This window comes from Microplitis mediator, chromosome 7, assembly GCF_029852145.1.
Source record: "Microplitis mediator isolate UGA2020A chromosome 7, iyMicMedi2.1, whole genome shotgun sequence".
In the NCBI taxonomy this organism is placed as follows: domain Eukaryota; kingdom Metazoa; phylum Arthropoda; class Insecta; order Hymenoptera; family Braconidae; genus Microplitis; species Microplitis mediator.
The window spans coordinates 19,815,000-19,840,186 of NC_079975.1; the positions used below are offsets into that span (position 1 = coordinate 19,815,000).

Genomic DNA, 25,187 nt, shown 5'->3' on the forward strand with positions numbered 1-25,187 from the left:
TATTTATTTTTTTTAATATTTATTTTTTATCAAACTTGGTAAATAAATCAACGACTTTGTGTTGCCAGACACCGGGTTAAAAACTTTTTATTTTTTATCATTTTTCGAAATATTTACGCGGGTATTTATAATTATCTATAGTTTTATCTGGTAAGACTCAATGATTTTTATTTATTAATTATCAGTATTAAAAACCTAAATAATAATTTTTTTTTTTTTTAATAATTGATTATTTTAAACTCTATTCATATATTTAACTACTCATAACCATTTTCATAAGATGCTACTTCCGCCTTTGTTTATATTTTTTTTTTTTTTTTTTTCATTTAGATATTTGTTTATTTATTTTTTGTGAGTAGAAAGACGTGTAAAAATTTTTAGTCGATTTATTACTTTTTAATAAAGAGATAACTTTGTTATAAAATTGACAAAGACAGAAGAGCATCTCACTAGCAATCAGGGGTACCGGCCGGCGAATATCGTACCCATAAATCTCTTTTTCTAAAAAACATTGATACATTTTTTTTTTTTTTTTTTTTTTTTAATTTTACTTTTTTTGCACACGTTAATTTGTTTGTTCGATGAGGAGTAAAAACACACGGAGATATTTATTTTTCTATAGGCCGTATAATTGAAGAAAATATTCAAAAATTTTTTTCATTTGTGTAAAATGAAATTTTCCATTAAATAAATAGACTATAGTTAATAGTCGACATAATTTTTTATTAGAATCGAATAAAGTTTTCTTAACTTTGTTGCAGGCAAATTATAGTAGCAAATATTGTATTTTGAATGACTGCGCTGTCAATGAATAAAAAAAAAATTATCATTGTAATAGGACGCGCTAGCCCACGAAAAATAAATCATATATGACCATATATGAGAATTGGTCATATATGCGCCATATCTGCTCATATTTAAGCACATATGCTTTATGTAAAACATATATATTCATATATAGAGCATATAAAACCCACATATGGTTAATTGTCACATACCCCATATGTAGTCATATATTTCGATCTGCAGAGCATATATGATCCATATGTACTTCATATAGCTAATTTTCATGTATGCTCTATCTGCGTCACATATGTCCATATTCGAGCATTTATGCCCATATGTAAAACATATATGATCTATATATGCATCATATATGGTCAAATGTCAGATACCTTCCATATCTATTTCATATATTTCCATTTCTAGAACATATGTGATTCATATATGGCTAATTATCATATACCCTTCATATGTGCATCATATATGTCCATGTATGATTCACATGTATTATATATGAGTCATATGTGTTGTATGAGTCATATATAAAGCATATATGCAATATAATGGACATATATGATTCATTTTTCACGGAAGTAGCCTCTGAATAAAGATATATTGTTTTAAAAAAAAACCGAAAAATATTTTTTGTGAAAAATTATATCACTAGTTAATCTCCGTGTGAATGAATATCTCCTTTAAATATTAATATATATATATTCATATTTTTTATATATTTTTATAATATTTATATATAAGTTTACATATATAATAGCAAAGGTACAAAATTGTATTTGTTTTATTTAAATTTAATAATTAATTAATTATTTCTGAGTAAATAAAATTATTAAGTATTTTGTATTTATAAAACTTACATATTTATTTCGATATATTAAACTGTTAGATTAAAATCGTTATATTTTATATATTACGTAGGAAGAAACGGCGCATTTATATTTTTTAAGTCCTGTTAACTATCAATATCATTACTATTAATATTAATTAATATTTTTTTTTAGTTTTTATTCATTTTTTTTTTTTCACGGCAAATAGTAGTGATACGCGTCCGCAAGCTCACACACATGCACACAAATATCCGCTAGAATCGAGATAGCAGGTATCAATGGTAAACTTGCATTACTTTTTTTTAAATTATTCATTAATTAATTAATTATTAATTTATTAATTATTTATGCTTATTAAACCACTGTGTAGCCATTTCAACAGACTTTTACCTCTCGCTTATTTTGTTTTTCCGCGATATTTTTAGAAAATTACATTAAGACAAAAAAAAAAGTTGAAAAAATGATTAATGTAGTTTTCAAAAAATACAACGGTCATAACAAAATTAATACGTTAATGAAAGGTGCTCGTTTTATTTAAATTAATCAATTTTTTTTTCTTTTAATTCAAAATTTTACTTGATATTTTTACGTGACGAGGATTTAAGCCTAAATTTTTCTACAAAAAAAAAATGATTCCGCATTTTTTTTTTTTTTTTAATTGATTAATTTCTCAATTAATCAATTAATCAAATCCTTAAATCTAAAACGTCATTAAATATAAAAAATTTCTAAAACTAACATATACACGACAAAGCTCAAGAGCTTGGTCTATTAAAAACACGATATATATTTTTAAAATATATATTAATTAATTAATAATAATTAATGATAAATAATTAATAAAATTAAACTTGTATTTATAATTTTGTCTTTTTTTTTAATTGCTCTACATTGACACCAACGGTTTTACTAAATTTTCATAAAAATTATTTAATATAATTAATAATTAATAATTAATTAATCAATTAATTAAAAATTGTAAATAAGTAGGGAGTTTTTATTATGCGTCACAACTCTCTGTGTCTTGATTAATAACATATTTTATTAATTAGTATTCATTAATATTGATTAATTAATCAATTAATTTTTTTCAAATCGTTAATATTGTCGCGACAGCTGCGCCGCAAATGAGGCGTTTTTTTTATTTTACTAATCACTGGGGGAGTATATATTTATTAATATGTATATTTATATATTTATAAACATAAAGGTGATTAATGTTACTAATTATTAATTAAATTAATTAATTAATTAAAAAAACGATGGGATATTTGGCACTGTGAGAAATATTAACGATTGACAGATTAACGAAATTTTATTTCGGTTTTTAATTAATCAACTAGTTTTTTTTTAATTATAAGCAATTATTTATGTAATTATTTTTGTTAATTATCGATATTATTCATATTTTATTTATTTATGCTATCTCAGCGTGGATCGATTATATAATTATGGTAGAGTGTTGAGGTACACGCGGTTAATTATACTACCGGGGATTAATAGAGTGTAAATTAATTTAATTAATAATTTATTAATTGTATTATTTAATACGTGAGATTATTTACCAGGTAGAAAAATTACCGTGGAGTAGACTCCTTTTCACTAGTTTTTATAATTTGAATATTTTGAAATTCGCGCCATTTTTTATATTTTGGTTAGAATGTGAAAAAAAGTATTTCAGGTTAGAAAATTATAATTACACGTAAAAAAACTTGGTCTCAGCGAAACTTGACGTTAAATTACGAATAATAATTAAAATATTTAATTCATTTTTAAGATTTCCGTTCATTTACGAGAAAAAATTAAATCCGAATTTTAGGGAATGTCAAACTTGAATTTTTTTCTTATGAATACTAAAAGTTTCATTAATTATCAGACGAGTGAAAAATTAACTTCGGGTTTGTTCGGCTTTTATCCCTACTCTAGAATTCTTAAGCGCATGCGTACAAACTCAAAGTCAATTTCTTTGTAATAAATTGAAATTTTAAAAGAAAATAATTTCCAGAAAATTTCGGGCTTGAATTCGAATGTAAATCATAGGATTTTTTTTTTTTTGTAATGACAAGTAAAATATTCAAATTTTTTCGCAATGTTTTTTGCAACCATTTGTTAAATTAACGAGTCGGCAACCTCACAGTAAATAATCTCAGGTAAATAAAATCTTCAAAACACGAAAATTGATATATTTAATTAGTACTTAAATATTCTTGGGGACGGGACGGCCGTTTAGGTACAGCAACGACCAGCATCGCCAAAAATAAAATAAAAAGAAAATAAAAGAAAACCAAAACAAAAAATTACATTTATTTTTTATTAAAAACCAAATATTCTCTTTTAACTTTTCACAACTTTACATTTTGTACCACCGAATGTGAATTTTTCACGCAAAATTTTTTCTAAATCTTAACTAAATTGTAAAAAGTTAAAAAAAAATTCATCTCAACTTTATTTTTATTTTTTAATTTTCAAATCTACAAAACAAAATTCTACTAAAAATTCAAACAAAAAAACCATCAAATTTACAACTCAATCATTTAATTTTTTTCTTTAAAAAAAAAAAAAATTATAATAAATGAAATTTTCTAAATAAATAAAAAAAATCGGCGATTTGTCAAAAAATATACAAGAGCGTTTTCTCTTATCCAAACAAAAAAAAAAAACAAAATCTACGGCCGCCTAATATTATATTATAATAATAATAATTATTTAAACCACCCATTATTATTATTACTATTATTATTTAATAAATCATTATCATAATTCATCATATAAACTAATAAAATGTTCAAAAATGAAAAACAACGTTTATCGATTATCTAAGTAACAAACAATAGTATTTCTTTCCCCCTTATTAACAAAAGTTGGTTTACTATTATTATTATTTTTCTTTAATCATTATTATTATTATTACTTTGTCGTTACACGTAGAAATGCAAATGATGCCTTTTGTATTGCTTATTAACTATTTTTTTTTTTTTCTAATTACTATAGTTAATTAATTTTTTAAATTTAATTTATAATTTGACTAATAAACAAGACGGTGTGTATTGCTATCAAAATTAATTACGCGGGTATTTTAAAATAAGAGCAAAAAAAAATATACAATATCAAATTAAATAAAACTGTTGTTATTATTATAAATATTATTTATAATATTTTTATAGTTATCGATATTTATATTTGTAAATTCCTCAAAAATACCCGGCGGTAAATGTTCGGCGAATTTTATAAAATTAATCTCCTTGGCTACTAAATTATTTTCATTGTTTTTATTTTTATTATCAATAATATTATTATTATTCTTATTATTATAATTATTACTAATGCTATTATTATTAGTTATAGTATTACTGTTACTATTATTATTTTTGTAATGTTTATTATTCATAATATTGGTGTTTTCGTCTAAGAAGTTACCTAGTGGTTACGGCCACTGACTGTAGAGTTGAAATTGTTCACGAGTAAAACAAGTCAAAAGAGGTTTTACGAAGTGCGCATCAACAACACGGCAGTGTGGACATGCGAACACTCGACTGTAGTCCGAGTAGAAGTTCAATCGTTGATGTGGGTAAATTAATGGCTTTTGGCAGCTGTTACACTGTAATAAATAATAAATAGTTTCTATTAGTTTATTATTTAGAAAAAAAATGTTTTTTTTGCACACCAAATGCACACCTCGTACATTTGAATTGCAACAGTAATTATTATTAATAATCAATTGATTACTCAATAATATAAATAATTGATATACAAAGTTTTTTCAATTTTATGCACACCAAATGCACACCTCGTACATTTGAATTGCAACGGTAATTATTATTAATAATCAATTGATTACTCAATAATATAAATAATTGATATACAAAGTTTTTTCAATTTTATGCACACCAAATGCACACCTCGTACATTTGAATTGCAACGGTAATTATTTTTAGTAACCAATTAATTACTTAATAATATAAATAATTGAAATATAAATTTTTTTAATTTTTTTACACACCAAACTATAGAAATTAATCATTAATTAAAATTTTTTTTGCACACCGTTTGCACACTTCATAAACTGGGTTGTGAATAATGAACTTTTTTTTGTAATTAATTGATTAATTAATTAATAATTTACACAACAGAGATACTTATTAGTTTTTTGAACACCAAATTCACACCCCGTACTCTGAGTTGTTGCTAAATAATTATCATAAGTTCATCTTAAATACGTAATCAATATTAATCTACTAATTAAACACCAAAATATGGAAATTATTAATCTAATTTTTTTGCACACCAATTGCACACTTTATACACTGAGTTGTTAAGAACGAATTATTTTTGCTCATCAATTAATTAACGAATAACTTAGGTAGTAAAATTACTTAATAATGTGTTGCACACCAAAAATGCACATCCCACATAAAAATTGTTCGACTTCAGAAAAAAAAACTTGTACATAAAAATAATGTATTTAATTATATAAATTAAATTTGTTGACATAAGTGTATAAGGTGTGCAATTAAAATTTTTTTAAAATACACACAAAAAAACTTACTTTAAGGCGTTCAGTACAACATGGCATGGCAGCAAAAATATCATAACTATACATGGTCCCAAGAACAAGACTTGATCCATCCCATTGTACAGTGCAAGCACGACAACGTACTGGCGCGTTACCACAGCCCTCAAGACAAGTCATACAAACTGCTGATAAGTATTGTGTGCGTCCTTCTACTTTAACCTTTGTCAAAAAAAAATATCATTAAAAATGCTATCATTTAAAAATCTTTTTTTACCAATAGAATAAATTTAATTCAGCAAAAAATTTAAATTCATAATATGTATTTATGAGTTTTTTTGGACATTATCAATAAAGATTTTCTTAAAGCTCATATTTATATATATAGATATATATATTTATTATAAAATTTAATATACCTCAGCACATGACGGTGAGTGTTGCCGTGGCGATAAAAAAAAGGTACCATCGACAAGAGGATACCTATCGAAGACTAGCATTGCCCCGCGGCAAAGGACGCAGGATACACGCGACCACTGCAGGGCAGCAAGTGTCGACAATATGAAACACCGTGTATCATCATTACCATGATTTCCTTCGTCTTCCATCTGAAAATAAGAAAAAATTGTTATCCTTGTTGATAATTTGAGTAGAGCTTAGGGAAAGTACTCGCGCGCTCCCTACCAGCATTCAGTACCCAGCCATTTAATGAAAAAAAAAAAGTATACATAAAATGGCAGCAGCAGAGACAATAATTCAAATATTTAGTAGGAATATAAAGCTTAGAATAACAACTGGTAGGGTTGTCGACAGAGGTTTTGTCCTCCTCGATCGTTAAATATCTGAAACGCTCGCCCGAGCGAACAATAAAACGCCAAGGCATCTACTTAACTAGCACTGGTATTACTATCATACAAGTTTATATATATATGTATATATATAAACTCTCGAATGCGAAAACGGCCTATCTACTTTCTCAACAATTTCGTACACTACGGCATCAGCAGCAGCAGTGACACGAGATACAGTGGGTACATGGGGTTTGAATCCCAAACTGTAAATGGAAGACAAAAAATATCTGGTTGTCTCTATTGCTCTCCACTTACTTTACACTCGCTCTCTTACATTTATGTACCGTGAATACAGACATTTACAGCCGCCGTAAATTAAATACGGGATCACAGTCTACAGGATTCTGCTACAGAGGGTAAGAGAAAAGAGCAAGGAAATGAGAGTGGAGATGGTTTAATGGTGTATGGTGCTCTGGATAGGATCGTATAAGCCCGGGTTGTACGCAGAGTGGGCGCGACATGGGGAAATATATCCTTGTGACGAAAAAGTTTGGACTGAGCGGACAAGTATTCCAGGCACTAGACACTAGGAACAAGGCACTAGCTGGACTAGTTCCTTGGATGCCTGAATGCTTGGCTGGTTCACGGGCTGATTTACTCGTCATGTTACAGAGACCTTTCTGACACTCCCTCCAAGACCGTTAACGATGCGATAAAGTCACGATACTGCTGATACCAAAAGCTGTACTTTTAGACGATCCTGCTAATTGTGATATTGGCTCAAAAGCTTTATATACTTGTATACAGAACAGATAAATTTCACATTAAAACCTGGTAATGTCTGTGAGAAAACAATATTTCGGCATTAAGGCAAACGCTGATTTCATTTTATTGGCTAATGTTTTTACTAGTAGTAGATATGGACCATAACTATCACGACGTGGGATTATTTTTTAGGCAGCGTCAGAGTGGCAAAAGTTGAATTTTTTATTACACGCAATTTTAATCCAATTAGACTGTATTTGAATAAATTGATATGTATTCGAACTATATATGGAATGTTTTGGTAAAAAAGTCAGATTTTGGTCTATAGGCGACCAAAAAAGTATAATCTAATAGAAGTAACTTGAAATTTTTCTTTGACTGAAAACAGATCAAATTTTTCGACCCGTGTTACCCTGCTCTAGAAAAAAAATTAAAATATAGACAAAAAATACTCTATTAGGGATAATGAGTCTGTCATATTTAAAAAGTCTATAAAAAGAGCTTAAAAATCGAAACGTTTTTCACAGAACTAAAATAAACAAATCGAAATGAAAAGTAAACAATCCACTGAATCGAGATTTCCGAAATGTTTCGCACGTCCACCGATAATTGTAGGCCACCCCACCAACCCCTTAAGTCACCTTCAAAGTCAAATTACACAAATTATTTTCATTTTCGTTGCGTGAAAAACGTTTCGATCTCTAAGTACATGAAAAAAAAAACTTCATTTTCGGAAGACATTCAAATAATTTTGTGACACCGACATGTTAATAAAAAATATTTTATTATTTATCGGCCTTATGAACGCTGCAGGAAAATATTTAAAACATTTTTTTTACTTTTTTTTTAGAGGGCAGTAAAATAAGTTGATACAAGTACATATATAAAATAAAGTGGCACTTGAATATTAAAGTTCAAAAAAAATAAATAAATTTTATGGTCTCCGTTGTGTTTATTTCGATACTCAGCACTTAATTTATTTATTTACGAGGCAGTAAATAATTATTTGTAAATATATATGGGGAAGAAAATTGAACAAAGAGAAAAATGGCTGATAAATATATTCTAAGGAATACAATGTTCATTTAGTTGTTAACGTTTAAATAAATTTATCAACACGTGGATAATTTAAATACCATTAACAATAAAACTCAATCCTCCCCAGCTTAATCACACGATCATCTTAAAAGATCGGGCAAACAGCGTGTTAACTCAACCGTAGAATAAAATAAAAAAAAAAAGTGGCACCAGCATACACGAACAAAGGAGATAAAGAAGAAACCAAGAACCCAAAAACAATTCATATAAAAACCATTAGAGAAATTCCACTAAGTGTATTTAAGATTTATAGACATTGAAAAGCGTAGAGATAAAAATGTGGCTGTTGTACTAGTATTCTCTTAGTGACAAAGTAAAAGCTCGTCGGAAAACTTTTCTCCCTCTATTATATATATTTCTCTCTGCAATCTTCTCTTTCCTCTTCAGCCCCCTTCCCCCCACTCTCACTCTCATTCTTACCCCCAACCCCTATCCCCACTCACGGCAGGTTTTTTGTTCCTTTTCTTATATTTTGAAGAGCCTTCAATGGCACGCCAGTGACCCACTGCTATTCCCTCAGGATCGCAATCCCAGACAAAGACTTTCCCCACTGTGATCCGGTTAGGGTGTTTCTTCGCGCGTACTAAAATAATCGATGCCTTCTTCTTATTTTTTTTATTTTCCTTCTATTCCATTCTTTTCTTTATATAGTTATAGCACTAAAAGCTAAAGGTTACCATTAAACTACTATCTTTATGTTTTATTTCCTCTCACAGAAGCTGGGGTAAAATGAGTGCTAAATTTTTTTTTTTTTTTTAATATAGTAAAAAATTTTTTCCCTCAAATTAAAACTGCGTAAGCTAAAAATCTATTTTCACAGTTAAAATAAGAGCAATTCACACAAATAGGGGAATACCCAACATAAAAATGTCTAGTTTGCCGCGCGAGCCTTCGGCTGATGATGCCAACATACGGCCAATAAGGTCGTTTCCATGAAATTCGTGCTCGGATGACTTTTGTCCACGAATATTAAGCCCACAGAAGACTTGAACTCAACACCAAAACAATATAAGTGGATAAAATATTGAATTTCCCTGGACAAAGACGATTTCTGATGAAAATAAAACAAAAGCTATAAATAACTTCATCACGGCCATTAAATCTAGAACAATGAATGACTTTTGATATTAAGATCGTAAATTTATACTAGGGGATCAATTTGCGACTCTCCTCTACGTTCATTCTTTAATAAGCACTACAGTGTTGTACAACGGTGTTCTATTGTCATGAGCAATCCATAAAACCCGACTAACATAAATGTGATATATATATATTATGTACAATGTTCGTAATGCGCAATATAATTTTTATGGAAGCAAATAATGATCACGATTTAATGGCATCTCAAATTTGTCCAATATAAAAATATATTTTTGTTAGTTAATTTTTTTACTGCTAGTACACTAATAGCATTTTTATTAACGTGATTCGACCCTTTGTTTTTTTTTACTGATATGATATAAAAATAGTTATCATTCCAGGCAACCTTGGCTTTGATCTTGAGATTTCGAGCCCAGTTGTTTTCATTTCTTTAGGGATTTGTTAAATATCCAGTTTACTTTAAGAAGCTTATGAGAAATATAATATAAGAGGTATTTCGTATATTAAACTCCAGATGGCCGACTATTGATAATAATTTAAATAGTTGGGGTATATTAAATACGTTAAATACTTTATTGCAAATGCGCAAAGTCATCTAATCCCCGATAGATTGTTAGCGCTCCCTTAGCGCGTAGTTGTATTTCAAGGCCAGGCCACAAACTCGGCTATGCTATTTCATTCCATTCCGTCCCAGCCGTCCCATCCTGTCTCGTCGTACTCAGCCATATCTCTACTACTATTACTATACCTGCAGAACAACCCTACTGTACATCCCAGAGTACAGATATTAATTATGCAATGTGGAAGGGTTGGTTGCACAACCGAGTACTCGAATTACTATGTGGTGAATCTTGAAAATCGCAACACCGTAGAATCCCTTAATTATCTATCTCACAGAATTGCTTTACATTATCATCATTAATTGTTATTATTTATTATTTGGTAAAAAAAATTTTATTTACAAGCCCGAATTGACGAAAAAAAACCTTTTGTACTCTCTAATTATGAATTAGTGGTTTTTCACTAATTTCAAGTGAATATTCACTAATTGTCAAGGCTACAATCGTACCACGCAGAATTAGTGAATATTCACTAAATGAACATGTGAATATTAGAATTCACTGATTTGATAAGTGAATATGCGAATCCACTAAATTGAAAAGTGAATATGGGAATCCACTGATTTCATTGGTGAAAAAAAATATTATATTGCGAAAAAAAATATAAGACACTTGTAATTAGATCCGAAATGTGATTAATGTATTAGAATCATTACTTAGAGGAGGTATGCAGGATTTTGATTGATGAAAAAATCCCGGTGACTGCTGGGCTCGAACCTACATCCTTCCGATTCAAAGTCTTTGATGCTATCCACTGCGCTGACCTATGCATGTGATCGCGTGAGTGTAAATAGTATATTCGTAATGATAACAAACAATAACTGAAGACGAAATAAAAAATCCGTGATGTTATGATTGACGTACTCTTCGTATAAATATATTATTGTTCTGTACTTCTATTTTTTTTTATTTTGAGTTTTTTATTAAAATTTTTAAAAATAGCACCATAATTATTAATTATATTTATATTTAGTAAAATATGTAATTATTTGCTAGTTAAAGTTACTAGTGGAATCGTGAAATTCACAAATTAAGAAGTGAATAACAGTTTAACTTGTAGAAATTATGAAAATATCGCTAGTTCAGTCGTGAAAATCACTAATTTGCTAGTGAAAATTATAGTACTAAATTTATTAGTGAGAATTCACTAATTTGTTATTTACATACACTAATTATGAAGTGAATACTGCTTCACTAACGTAATTAATGAAATTTCCACTAATTCGTGTTCAGAGAGTAAATTACATTGCAGACGAATAGTATAAAAAATTTATTTTATCGATTATCAAGTGATTGGACGATTGAACAATGACAATAGACTATTATCAAAGGCTGGAGTCATTTTTTTTTTCAAAATAAAGCCAACATGTACAAAAGCTGTGATGGGGATAAGAGGAGGAAAAGGGGGAGAGTAAAAAGAGAGTAAAGTAAATAGTGGTCCGTTACCGGAATTACGGATCGGGTATTTTCGCTTATTCTATAGTATATACAATGTACAATATATATATGGATATATTAAACCAAAGGGGAGATACCAACAAATCGATAGTACTGTATAGTGCACCAGTTGTCAAAATCCGAGCCCTCGGCCATTTGCAGCAGATAACGCAAGCTCTTGTTGCGTTAACTTGTTCTGTCCCCTGCACTGTACTCTAGATTATAAGTGGAATTAGGGACGAAATTCGACAAGCACGATGTGCGAAAGGGCGCCAGAACATGGTTTTCATTTTTTACACCACTGTATAGGCCTATGGTGTTTGTGTGCGTACTCTACACGTGCGTGAATTTTTTCATTTCGCGAATGCTCATTGGAATGTTGTGTGATTATATTAATTGGTTTGTTTAATCGATACCTCATGTTTTGTGTGCTTGATATAATTATTCATGCGTGACTTTTGTAATATGCGGGGGATTACTCGTGATGATTTTAAAAGATTTCAGCTGCGCAAATATCATACTATTCAATTTTATCGTTAACGAGATTTGCTAATGTTTGGTTTTAATTTATTTATTTATTAGCAGGCGTTGTTCAAATTTTATTAATGCATTAATTTTCAGACGTGACTCAGAAAATTTTGCCACATAAATTTTGTCGTAATAAAAATATTGTTATTAAAATAGAGGATAATTTATAGTATATAATAATGACACTATAAAAAAAATCTGGTGAATCTGCATAATTATAATATTATGATTCGCCATAAAAGTTAGCAGTACTTTATCTCTTGACACCGTTAATTAAAAATTGAATCAACTCAGGCATTTACATTAACGACGAATACTTAACTTTCTTATATAGATAACGTTAAAAGCGTCAGGCCGTGTGTCTGTCAGTACGACAGAGCATCACAAACCAGACAGAAGACGGCTAAGGATGAAACCAGGTAGTCAAGATGAAGGTATTAGCAAATGGAAATTAATAAATTAAAACCAGTGTGAAATCTCCGGTTATATAAAATGTCCATCTTACTTAACTGGAGCTTAAGCAAAGGCTACCAGTCTCATAGAATATTCCTGGTTTATCGTCCAAAGTGAACTTTGGCTCGACTCGCAAGACTTAAAAACTCCAACATATTCATCGTTTGACAAAGAGAAAAAAACGGCACGTGGCTTTAACCTAAACGTCAGCAAGTAGACAAAGGAAGACACGGGATTCCCAAGTAAATCTTTGGTGCGTAACGCCAGTAGAGTGCGCACCGACATAAATCGCACTGGCTCACTTTAATACATACATTTTACCCTTCATCCGTGGTATGAGGGTCTTCCCGAGCTTCCTACCCCACAGCAGAGGGTACTCAGCCCGCACAGACCCTCCTCAAAGGGATCCCTACGTCCCCAGTAAGTTCAGAAAACCCTAACCTCCCAATAACGCAGATATAGCTCTAAGCTGCCTTTAAGGACTAAAGGAGGACTATAACTGCGGCTCGCGTTCCGCGGTAAGTTTGGACCTTTTGCACTGGGTGTCTTCAGCCAGGCGCCAGATATAGCTCTACCCTAACCTCTTCGACGACGCGTGGTTGATTTACAAGCCAGTCATGCCAACACTATATACGCCCAAATACGCCTCTAGCCTTGGGCTTTGCCAAGGGCTCATACCAACAGCTTCCTCTTGGCTTCTACTTCTTCTTCTTCTTCTTCCGCATTACGTTTATACATATATTTTAGTCAAGAGGGTGGCTACACTACTCACCAAGAGTTTGAGTCTGTCGTCGACGTGATTTCCGGACCCGCCTCATGTGATGAATGCCGCAAATACACGACTTTTGGTTACCATAAATAAATTATTTAAAATTTATCTATTTTTTACTTTTGCAGAGCTCAATTTTGTCGAAAACGGAATTCTGGCGGTTGATTAATTTGAAATTACTTGGGCTTCAAAAGAATTCGGTTTTGTCGGCTGTAATTCTGGGTCTTTTATAAAATGAGTTATTGAAGTCACTGAAGGGATTTAAAATTTTATATAACCGTTCAATTATTTGTTTTTTGTGGGCGTAAATTTAAACCGGTTGATTAAATCTTATAAAAGTTGTCAAGTATTGAAAAATATTTAAATAGCGGTCTTTTGAAGAAAAGTAAATAAATGGTTTAATTAAAATTCTTTAGCAAACCAGGAGATTCAACACTCGGATGAACTTGTTCTGATTAATTTTCATTTTCGCGTTCAAACGAAAACTTATCCGCGCCTATTATACGCGCAAACTTTTACCCTTGAAATTGATTTTTTTGTATTCAATTTTTTCGTAAAATCGAAATCGTCTTGAAAAAAACGTAAAATATTTTCTGTTCGTTATTTTTAAATTGAAAATCAAGTCAGCTGAAAAAAAATAATCACGTACACGATCATCTTGAGCCGTAGAAAATCTTCGATACGTTTTGTCCAAACTTTTATATATATACATTTTATTTTTTTTTCATTTGCTAACAATGAGATGAAGGAAGATAAAAATTGCCTCGGGTATTTTTTGGTGTATCTATTTTTTTCATCTCTTCGCTTTTCTTAAACTCAAACTACAACTTTCTTCCATATCCTCCCTTTTTTCCAACCGCCTCATCATCTTTTTCTTCTTTATTCTGCTAGGATTATCTGCTTTCGAGGACCGAGAGTCGTAGGAATTAAATTGGAATGTCGTGTGCCAAGAGGATGGTGAACAAGTGCCCGGGTCCAGAATATAGACTCGAGTCGAGGGTAGAGGGCATAGCGAAGCTCCAGTTTTCATTATTTTAAAAATATGCCTCCGAAGCAATTTTATTAAAATGTAAATAAAAAAATTCTTCGACAATTTTCATTCAACGACTAAATATTTCTGTACCAATTATACTAAAATTTATTTCAAATTTCAATAAAGGGCAGAATAACTTTCGATCAATTGATTAACGCAACTGAAAGCGAAATGATTAAAAAAAAATTAATTAATACTTAAAGTACAAAGAATTTTATCAATCATCTCAATTACTTCAAACTTTGACTGTCGAACGCAATAAATTCTTTTTTCGCCCGAACTTTTTTTTCAAGTGAAGAAATATAGTGAGTTTTCAAGCGCAACATTCAAGTGGATCGACTGATAAAAATTTAAATTAAATACTTTGGGGTCGTCACAACTCACGGGCTTGCGACTTTTTTTCTTTTCTTTAGGTACTATAGCTTATACTCCAAGTTCTTCTTTTCCCGGTGCTTTAGCTTCTTTTATTTTATTTTTCCCAACAAATTCCAGCTCATTCCGGAGATGGCAACTGAAGCACTCATAATTGCGACCCTTAATCCACCCTTAAATATTTTTAATCTACCGTGCTCTTCTACTCGGGACATTCTTCGGTGCGCTCATACCCAAGAACATGCGGAGCAGTGAAATATTGTGATCAAAAAAAAAAAAAAGTAAAATAAAATAGTCGCGAAAAAGATTGATGAAACATTTTATCTCCATTGACTTTTTCATTAATACTTGATAGCAAGGGGATCAAAAAAAATAATACAACTTTGGGATTTTCCGAGGGAAAAAATATGAATCACTTCGTCTTTTATTTTAGCAACGATTTGTCTTCATTTGTCATTACTAAAATGATGTATGAATTTTCATCATTATTTATATAATTAATTAGATAATAGAAGAAAAAACAAATTTTTCACAACGTTTTCCGAAAATTTTCAGTTCTCTTAATTAATTGATCCGAAGAAATTTCCTTTTCAGTGAACTGAAAATCGATTTTAGTTTTTTAATCAGAAAATGACTGAATCGAAGAGCTTTTGGCAGTAAAAGACAAAATGTAGGAAAAAGCGGTAACGCGAGGGGCCAAAGGAGTGTGAGAATAGAATGGGTATAGTATGAGTAAGTTTCGTACGTGGGGTAGCCGGCGATAAATGACGAAGTGGTGGCTGTGCAAGACAAGAGCGAATATAAGCGAAAAAAAACGTTAGGATAGTAATCTGGGAGCTTACAGTCGTTAAAAGGTAACACGCTTCTGGTTTACGATTATCCTTCTGCGTCGTAACTCATGGGAAGCCAATTATTCTAGCGTATTATGCTGGACTGATCCATAAAAAAACGAATTTTTTTTATTTACGAGTCACTCAAGGGATTTTTGCATTTTTTCGGCAATACTTTTTATTACTTTTAGAACTATAGATTTTCTGAATAGAGGTTAGAATTTACCCTCGGAAAAGTTTGCAGCCAAAAGCGTCGATGGTAATGTAACTTAATTTTAGTTAACGGAGAGGTTTTGAAAAAAACTGTATTTTTGGGTAATTAACATTTTTCGCTATATATATCTTTGAGTTAAATATATCAACTGAACTTAATAAATGCTGTTATAGTCTTCATTAATATTCATTAGATATTCAATCATAAATTTTATTTAAGATTGTAAACTAGGGGTGAGCGCCGAAACAAAATGAGTGAAAAATTAAGAGAAATTTTTTACTCCTTTATAAATTAACAAATTTTTTTTTTTTTTTTTAGTGGATTCCATTCTGAACAAGAAAATATATGTAATGATATATGTATGCAATATTTTTTCAAGTACAAAAAAAAATTTAATGCCAATTGTTGATGCTGCCAACTTTAGACCCTCAACAAAATGGCGGCAGAAATTTTAAACCAGTCACCAGACTAGAATTCCTGAAGTTTTGTTGGAATTGTGCCCGCATATAAAGAAACTTTGTACGAATTGTTTGAACCCAAACAGCTCAAGTTGTTTTTTTTTTTTTTTCATGAGGACACAGTACCGGAAATAATGCAAAGAAATTAGAAGTAAATTGAAAAAAAAATTTTGTCTACACTATAAAATATAAAACTTAGATACATATAAGATTTGAAGTAGAAGCGCGTAAAAGTAAATCCATAAAAAAATAAAATCCATAAAAGAAAAATCCATATAAAATATAAAAGTTATTGTTGATGAAAAAAATAAAGAATAAAAGTTATAAAAATTTAAAGTTACGTTAGCAAATAAAGCTTACATAGTAAACGTGACAATAAAGCTCGAAAAATATATGAGGGTGTTAACTTTATAGTTTAGCTGCTACCACCGGGGTTGTACTCGCGGAATGAAGTACCACCCAGCAAGCGAACCAACAAAAATAATACAGCGAATAAAAAATACAAATAAAATAGCTGGCAGCGATAAAAACACGGTGCATTATAAAAGAGCTGAGAGGTAAGAAACCGGCTCATCCTTTCCTAGGTGAGATAACGACGCGATCATCCGATAAAAGACCTAATATTACCGCTTGCCCACCAAGCTCATTCTTTACCGTTTAAATATATATGTAAATATGTTAAGAAACTTTTAATAAATTAAACATTAATACTACTCACGTTGCATCCACTATTAAATTCTAAATTTTTTTTCTTTAATAAATTCTCCGCTTCAGAACTTAACCATTTTTTATATTATGAATGAAATCGAATTTTTTATTACGCTATAACTCTTCTAGAATTTTTTTTGAACTCATTTCCATTCTGATTTTTTGTGCAATTTAATTTTTTACGTCTTAATATATAATATAAGTCTTGTAAAACGGCTTGAATAGATTTTATGGAATGTGATATTAACGTTTTAAACGACCTAAGTACTGCCAGTAAAACGTCATATATTTATCCATTCATTCATTCAGTAGAGAGTGCAGTAGCTTCTTAATACCCAATGGCCATCGGAATCGGCATATTGGTATTCAGCGCATAGTATAAAATAAAAAAAGAATTTGTTAAATAAATTACTATTGTCTGGGCGCAGACGCCGGTTGGTGAACTATGCATGCATAGTCAACAGGATAAGAGAGACTTACGAGAATTAAATAGATAAAGTGAGATAGCCACTGTGCCCGGTGACATGTATGATAAGTATGTAAGATATCTGATGGATATGATGGAAATTTAATGAGAGAAAAAGTTAACGGTCACCGATTTCGACTCTTGTGACGGTCATTTTTTTTTTTTTTGGCTGAGGTAAAAGACCTAGTACTCGATCAAGGAATAATTTATAAAAAAAAAATTTTTTTTCGTGAATGCTGTTTGGAAAAGGTCTACTATACACCAAAAAAATCATCGTAGCAACAGAACAATTATTTACGAGGTTATAAATAATCAAAGTTGGTGCATGAATTTATCCCCCTCCCTTATCACGGTTTTCAACCTTCAATTGTTTGTATCTCGGGTGAAAAATTTGTTAGGTTTATGAAATTTTGGATATAAGTACCTAGGTAGAAAATTGTCTTAGTCGGACAAGTTTGAAACTTCAAAATAGCTTTATTTTAACTTAACATCTAAATCTTGTTTTGTAAGCTTTATTCTAGGTTGTTATTAGAATGAATTCTATGACAAGTCTTTAGAGTGTAACTAACCTTCAAATATATCTTTCTATTAGCACTTTTTCCACGCGTATGATAAGATTTGTTCCAAGCTTGGATTCTAAACTTAAAACTACCTTATCTGCTAACATTACTCCAAGCGCATTGAAAACTGAAGTTTGAGGTTAATTAGGAGTTTGTGTTATTGTTTATAAGTGATAAATGAGTTCAATTTTATTTGCAACACATATAAAGAAAAATATTTACTAAGTAAGTTTTAATTTTTTAATTTATTGAATCACAAGTTTTTAATGTTCATAATAAAAAAATTTGAATTATTTAGAACGTCGTTACATTACAAGCATAAAACTGATCACGTTATAAATTACTGTTAAAACGATGAATGACAACCATAAAAGAACATTTACAGTTTAATATTTCTAAAATATATATATAACACTATACATTTAATGCGCAATATCCGATGTTTGTGTACAGAAAAAAAAATAATAAAATATTTTTCTCTGTAAACATGTTTTCAAACTTAAATTACCAAATCTATTCTAGCTAAGAATGAGATATATTTTTAACCTTATAGTAAGCTGAATTGTCACTGTTTATGCAAGCTAAAACTGCAAACTTTATGTTAGCGATCCAAAGCGTTACCAACTAACCTTGTGTTAACCATAGTTTGTTAGCTAATTTTAGGCTAAAACTGATAAAATTAGCTTAATACAAGCTAATTCCATTGATTACTTTCTACCTGGGATGCGATTTATTTAAACACAAGTTTATGCTTCAAATTTAGGGTCAATACTTTATGACCAGATAGTACTTGATCACTCCATGTATTTGTGTACATATTAGACTGGGCCAAAAAAATCGAGTATTTCTTTTTTTTTTCAAGAATATCGCTCAGTAAAAAAAAATCAAGAATTGCGATGATAAACCTTTTATTAATAAATATAGGTATAAAAATACATGAGTAATCGGGTACTGAGTCTCTTACCTTATAATGAATTCCATAATTTCAATTAGAGTCATTATAGGTTTTCTAAAGCATATATTTGTAATTGTAAGTATATATTTAAAAAAAAAATGAATCCGTTGTATTATACTCAATTAAATGGGATCGATTGACAGTATTTATATACACTAATTATTGATATTTAATACAAACATAAGTATCTATCAATAAACATATATACAGATACAAAATTGAATTAAAGTAATTATTGAAAGTATAACCGTCAGAATAAGGAGAGCACTCAGTTGTTGGACAACTTACTGGCGATATATCTAGTTGATTGTAAATGTACTCAATATAATTACATGAAATGTATGGATGTGAGTATATATAACAGACAGAAAGCTGCTGTTATAGTCGCCATGAAAACGGGACAAGTTATTTTTTTAATTTATTTATTTATTTGTGGCATTAAACCGGCTTTTGCTTTTGGTTTTGGTCTTGTCTCTGTACTCAATGTCCTGCTGGTGCACCAGCACACATTTGCTGTAGCAAATAAATGCGATCTCAGTAGTATGCCAGCCAATGATACAGAGGGGAATAAAATAAAAATTTTAAATGTGAGTGTGAGTGTGTGATTTTGAATGAAATAAAAATAAATGATGTTGTTTAATCTGTCTGAGTATAAATAGTAAAGACGACGATAGTCTTGGTGTAGCAAAGAACTCTTAAAAGTATCTGGTTCTATAATTTATTTAATCGTCATTGACTTCCTGCCATTCGTTATCATTAGACAAGACGTTTGTAGATCAGGAAATGTATAATATGCCAGAAATGACTTGGTGACATGTTAAAAATAAATGGATACATTGTTTTTAATTTTAAAAACATATATATATATTTTTTTATTATGATTTATTTAGCTGATGATTGAGTGATGCTTTCGTAATATTTTTTTCTGCGTGTTCTGGAGGCTCTTGAATGGGTTCGATCATTTTATGAGCTAATTTATGTTTACGAGAGATCGCGTGACTTATGGATTGTGTGTGAATAGATAATAAATATCAATGCAAAATAGCAATGTCAACACATTCGAGTGGAAAGACAGATAGAAAGAGATAGAGGTAGTGGTAGTACTTAACTGATTCTATAAATTTCTCGGTGTCTGGTATTCTGACACGTGGATTTTTTTTAGAGAGTTGTTAAATGTTTGGTTCAGTGACCGGTAAATATACCCGTGATTTTATAATTTTATACATAACAGAGTCAAACTCTGCTTTCTTATTTATGAGTTTTTTAATTACGCTTTTTAAAATAGATGTTTTTGATTTTTATTATTATTTTTGACTATTTTTTTATCGTCGCGCCGATTTCAAATGATTTTATTCATGTTAGAATTCATATGGTAGAGAAATCGAATAATTTGAATTTTTCTTATGAACAACTGAAAATTGCGATATTTTTTCCGATAATTCAATTTTTCGTCAGGGGCAAATAGAACTCAGAGACAAATCTGTAAGATTACTTTCAGTTCCTTCAAAAAACTAAACTCACCATTAAATAAAAATGAAATATTTGAAGGCTAATCCGAATTTTCGCATTCAAATTGAATAATTTGAAAAATGACGAATTAGAATTTATCAAGTTATTCGAATTATTCGTTTTTTTTTTAAATATCTATAACTCGGCGGCATTTTAAGCTATCATACTATACCAAAGTGGGATTTACTCAGGATTACATGCTCTACAAAAATGTCTATTGCGTTGTAGCTGTAATCTGCACCTATAAAATTGTACGGGTCACCAAATCTGAATTTTGCAGAAAATTCTTATTTTTTTCCGTTATTTCATCGATGGCTAGATTTATAGTGAAAATTGAAATGATAAACTTCAAAATCAAAGTTTACTCATATACAATGAGACCTGGGACAAGTTGAGCAAGTCAAACAGTGAAGCCAATTCGAAATTTTCCATGAAAAACATTTTTTTTTCTAAAAAGTATTGAACTTTAATTTGAAAACTCATATACCGCAATAATTAATATGATTAATTAAACTAATTAGCAGACTAAAAAAGTTAATTACAATCATAGCAGTAAGTAATATTAATGAAATAATATTTGATTAAATAAATTCAAAAAAAACTAATTGAGCTCGGAAATGATTTTAATTTAACGTTTGCAAATTACAATATTTAACAACACGCAAGTGATGAGTAGGTACTTGATTGTGATAATTATTCCACGCTAACAATCCGCATCCCTCCGTCCTTTAACGCGGCTCTTGTATACTATACAGTAAATATGTATGCGAATAATAAAATGAATTAATAACGAACACGTGCAACACACCGGCGCCCAAGTGCAGCGTTTAGTATACAAGTGAATGGAAACTGCCAACAACTAAAAAAATTTATTATTATTATATATGAATAATAACAATAATAATAATTAAGAAAAAAAATATTCACTCGTCATATCGCGGCACTTTGAATTTTATTAATTGATAGCCGTACAGTAAAGCTTTCAAGGTGATTCGTTAATTTTCAAGAGGATATATAACTAGATTTTTATTTTATATTCAAATTAAATTAATGCTGTCAAGTCCTTGGTTTCATACTCGGTACTTATTATTATCAATATTTTTTTTTTATTACGAGACTTCCATCGAACTCAAAGGGATAAATTTAATATTCACTCATAATATTTAATTTATTTATCAGACATTTGATATTTATTCGATTTAATTAACTCATTATTTTACTATTCTTATCACTCGATAGTAGATAGTTGAGACGATATATATGTACAGTATAAAATTTATATAATATATGATAAAACGTATTTGAATAATTTCCGTGTTATCGACAGCTAGTTTTTATTTTTATTCGTCTACTTTTATGGCGGCATCAGTAGCTCTTAGTATCGTAGATAAAATATTGTAAAGACGGTATAAAAATAAAAATATATAAATATACGAATACTTGTGAAAAACAAGCAGATAGTCGTTAAATTTGATAAAAACTTCTTGAAATCGTCAACTTTTTTATTTAAATTTTTTTAACAGGAAGGATTTTTTGAATAATTTTTTCTGAGGCTCTTTTTAAGGAGGAGACGAAAGTCATTAAAAAATAATTTAGTCAATTAATTGCAAATTACGGATTGTATCGTGTTAACATACGGACGGAGAGATTGACGGCCGTGATGGTAATCAATCATTTAAATAATATTTTTCTATAAATATATATAAATTTTAATCAATCAATCCATTAATCATGTAAATTATGATCTCTAATTTTGAAAAACGCCCTTCCGATATAAATATATTGGCCTATATGGTCTATTTTTACGGTTTAACGTGAAAAAAAACATAGAAAAATTATTAAGCGGGAATAGATCACTCGAAATTTCGACGCTCGATTGAAAAGATAAAATAAAATAAATTTTTCGTTAAAATAAAAGCATAAATAAACCGGGCTCTTGGCCAAGCGATCTAAGACGTATGACTCGAGATCATTCAGTTCAATTTTTCACAAAAGCGTGAGGTCAATTTGCCCTGAGGATGTCCCATCACCGAAATCACAAATATCCCACTGCCCTCAGGTTCCACACCCAACAGTTAATTAGTCGCTGATGACCCTGGCAGACAGGGCGACTTTATAAGTAAGACAAAAAAAAAACATATATAAGTAACTGAGACTAATTGAGCGATAATAAAGTCCGACAGTATGGATTAACTAACAAAAAAAAAAATCAGTCTGATGCATCAATGTCCTTATACTGCACTATAAATATATAGATGAAAATTAAGATATAAAAAAAAAGAAAATAGCGTCCGAAGCCTTTCATCTCGTGTGGGTAGGGGAAGTGATCCATCTGGCAGTCTCGCGTGATACATGGGCATGTTGCTGGTATAATAATATTGCAGACCTTTGCGGGAGAGCGTGGGTCGTTGTGCTGTGCCAGCAGACAGGGAGTGCCACTCCAAACGAACCAGGGAGGAGTAGACTTAACTTGAACCTTGTCACACACACTCCTTTCCTCACCTGTCCACTCCTCTTTCCAATGTTCAATCTACTACTTATTTACCAGTCGTCCTGGTCTCAGTCTCAGTCTCAGTCTCCGTCCCAGTCCTAGTCCTAGTCTCGATTTTCTCTTTTAATTCATTTCTTTTTTTTTTCTGCACTTAAGTTCAAATTTATTTTTATTTTTATTTTTATCCCATCGAACGACTTTTCTGTGTAATTGATTGATAATATGCCGTAATTAATGCGACAGGATGTACAAACACTAGATTTACATTTTATCCGAGTATAATTTTATTCGTTAATTTTTTTAGCGGAACTATTGATCTCGTTATTGACCACGGCGCGATTTCGAAATCAAATGATCCTTCAGTTAATTCTACAGAAGAATTCAATTTTTTACGATTGATTACATGGTCGTTGAAATTTTAATTGATAAGATGCCGCGTGAAAATTAGGCAAGAGAAAATTTCGGTCGGATCACAATTAAACGCGAAAAAAATAACAAAAAAAACGATGGACGAGGACTTAAAGCGAACGATAAAGGAATGGTTCAATAAAAAGAAGGGCGACATACAATCTTTACGGCCCATCTCGTCGGACCGTAATAAATCATGAGTCGATTACGAAGATCGTTTCGTAACACCCACAATCGGGACACATACGCCCCTGGGAAAGCGTATTCGTGCTAAATACAAATTGTTTGGCCTTCTTCTCATCCTTACATTCCATAATAATTCTCTTACCTTTTTTTATTTTTATTCCATTTATTTACATTCGTTTTATTATTATCATTATTTTTTATTTCGGGTCTCAGAAGTAGCAATTACGTAATAGAATTTCGAATAACAAGTCATCGAATTTCGGCACTTGCTTTTAATATACATTACACAGCCTGTCACTTATGAATTTACACATACATATATACATACATGCATACATATATACATATATATATATATATATACATGTATAAGATAAATGATAAAAATATCAGTGTAATATTTCGAAGTAAATTGAAGAGTTAAAAAAATGTTCATCACGAATTACTTAGATGCAAAAAAGATTCTCATTAATTTCTATCAATCTTCGATATGATCTGATGCAGGTGCAGGTTTATATATACATATACAAATATATAAATTTGCAAGAGAGCTTGCGAGATCATCCATTAGAGATTAAAAGTGATACAAAGTATTCAAGGCTACCGGAAAATAATCATTATCGCTCTTTAAAACTTACCAGCAGATAAAATCAAATTAAAAATATTAAAAATAACGCGGCCCGCATGTTAAAAAAACGTTTTTATAGAAATTGTTAAATATATGATATAAATATTTAACCATTTTATCATCCGTTCAGACATTGGGACAGAAGGCTTTAATTATACTGACAAGTGTTTTTTTATCAGCCATTTCTATGATATGTAATTATAAAATAGATAATTACATTTACTTGGTTGTTTTTTAAAAAAATGTAACCGCTAATTTAAAATATTACTGCCAGCAGAATAAAAATTGTAAGATAAATTTCAGCTGACACTTGTAATATTCACTTTAATTAAAATTTCGTCTCAATCAACTAAATTAATTAACTTACATACTGTCTATATCGCTACTTTATAATTATCGTCACTCAGCTGAGTTGTAACGAAATAAATCATTACCAAAAAATTTAATGGCCTGTAATTTATAAAAATTAAAAAAAAAAATCTCGAAAGATTTAAATTGCGTCAATTTTTTTTTCTCAGATTATTCGAATAATTTATTGCGTAATTAATTTGCATACGTGTAAAAAAAACATAAAAGATATAAAAAGTAGATAGAAATAAAACGACATGATGACAAGTGAAAATGATAAAATAAAAAAAAACAGTATCTGGCAATAAGATCTTGAGGCTGGGA

At 30.1% G+C, this 25,187-nt stretch overlaps 1 protein-coding gene across 1 annotated transcript in view; it reads right to left on the bottom strand.

The window, feature by feature from the left end:
• Positions 1 to 2,493: 2,493 nt before the first annotated feature.
• The window catches only part of LOC130672301 (headcase protein), a 121,176-nt gene continuing 98,482 nt past the window's right edge, over positions 2,494 to 25,187 (bottom strand). Inside the window, exons 3-5 of the mRNA XM_057476795.1 lie at positions 6,555 to 6,743; positions 6,172 to 6,357; positions 2,494 to 5,223 (exon numbers count right to left, since the gene is read on the bottom strand). Coding sequence (XP_057332778.1) covers positions 5,050 to 5,223; positions 6,172 to 6,357; positions 6,555 to 6,743 — 549 coding nt within the window. The 3' untranslated portion in view covers positions 2,494 to 5,049. The remainder of the gene's footprint in view (positions 5,224 to 6,171; positions 6,358 to 6,554; positions 6,744 to 25,187) is intronic.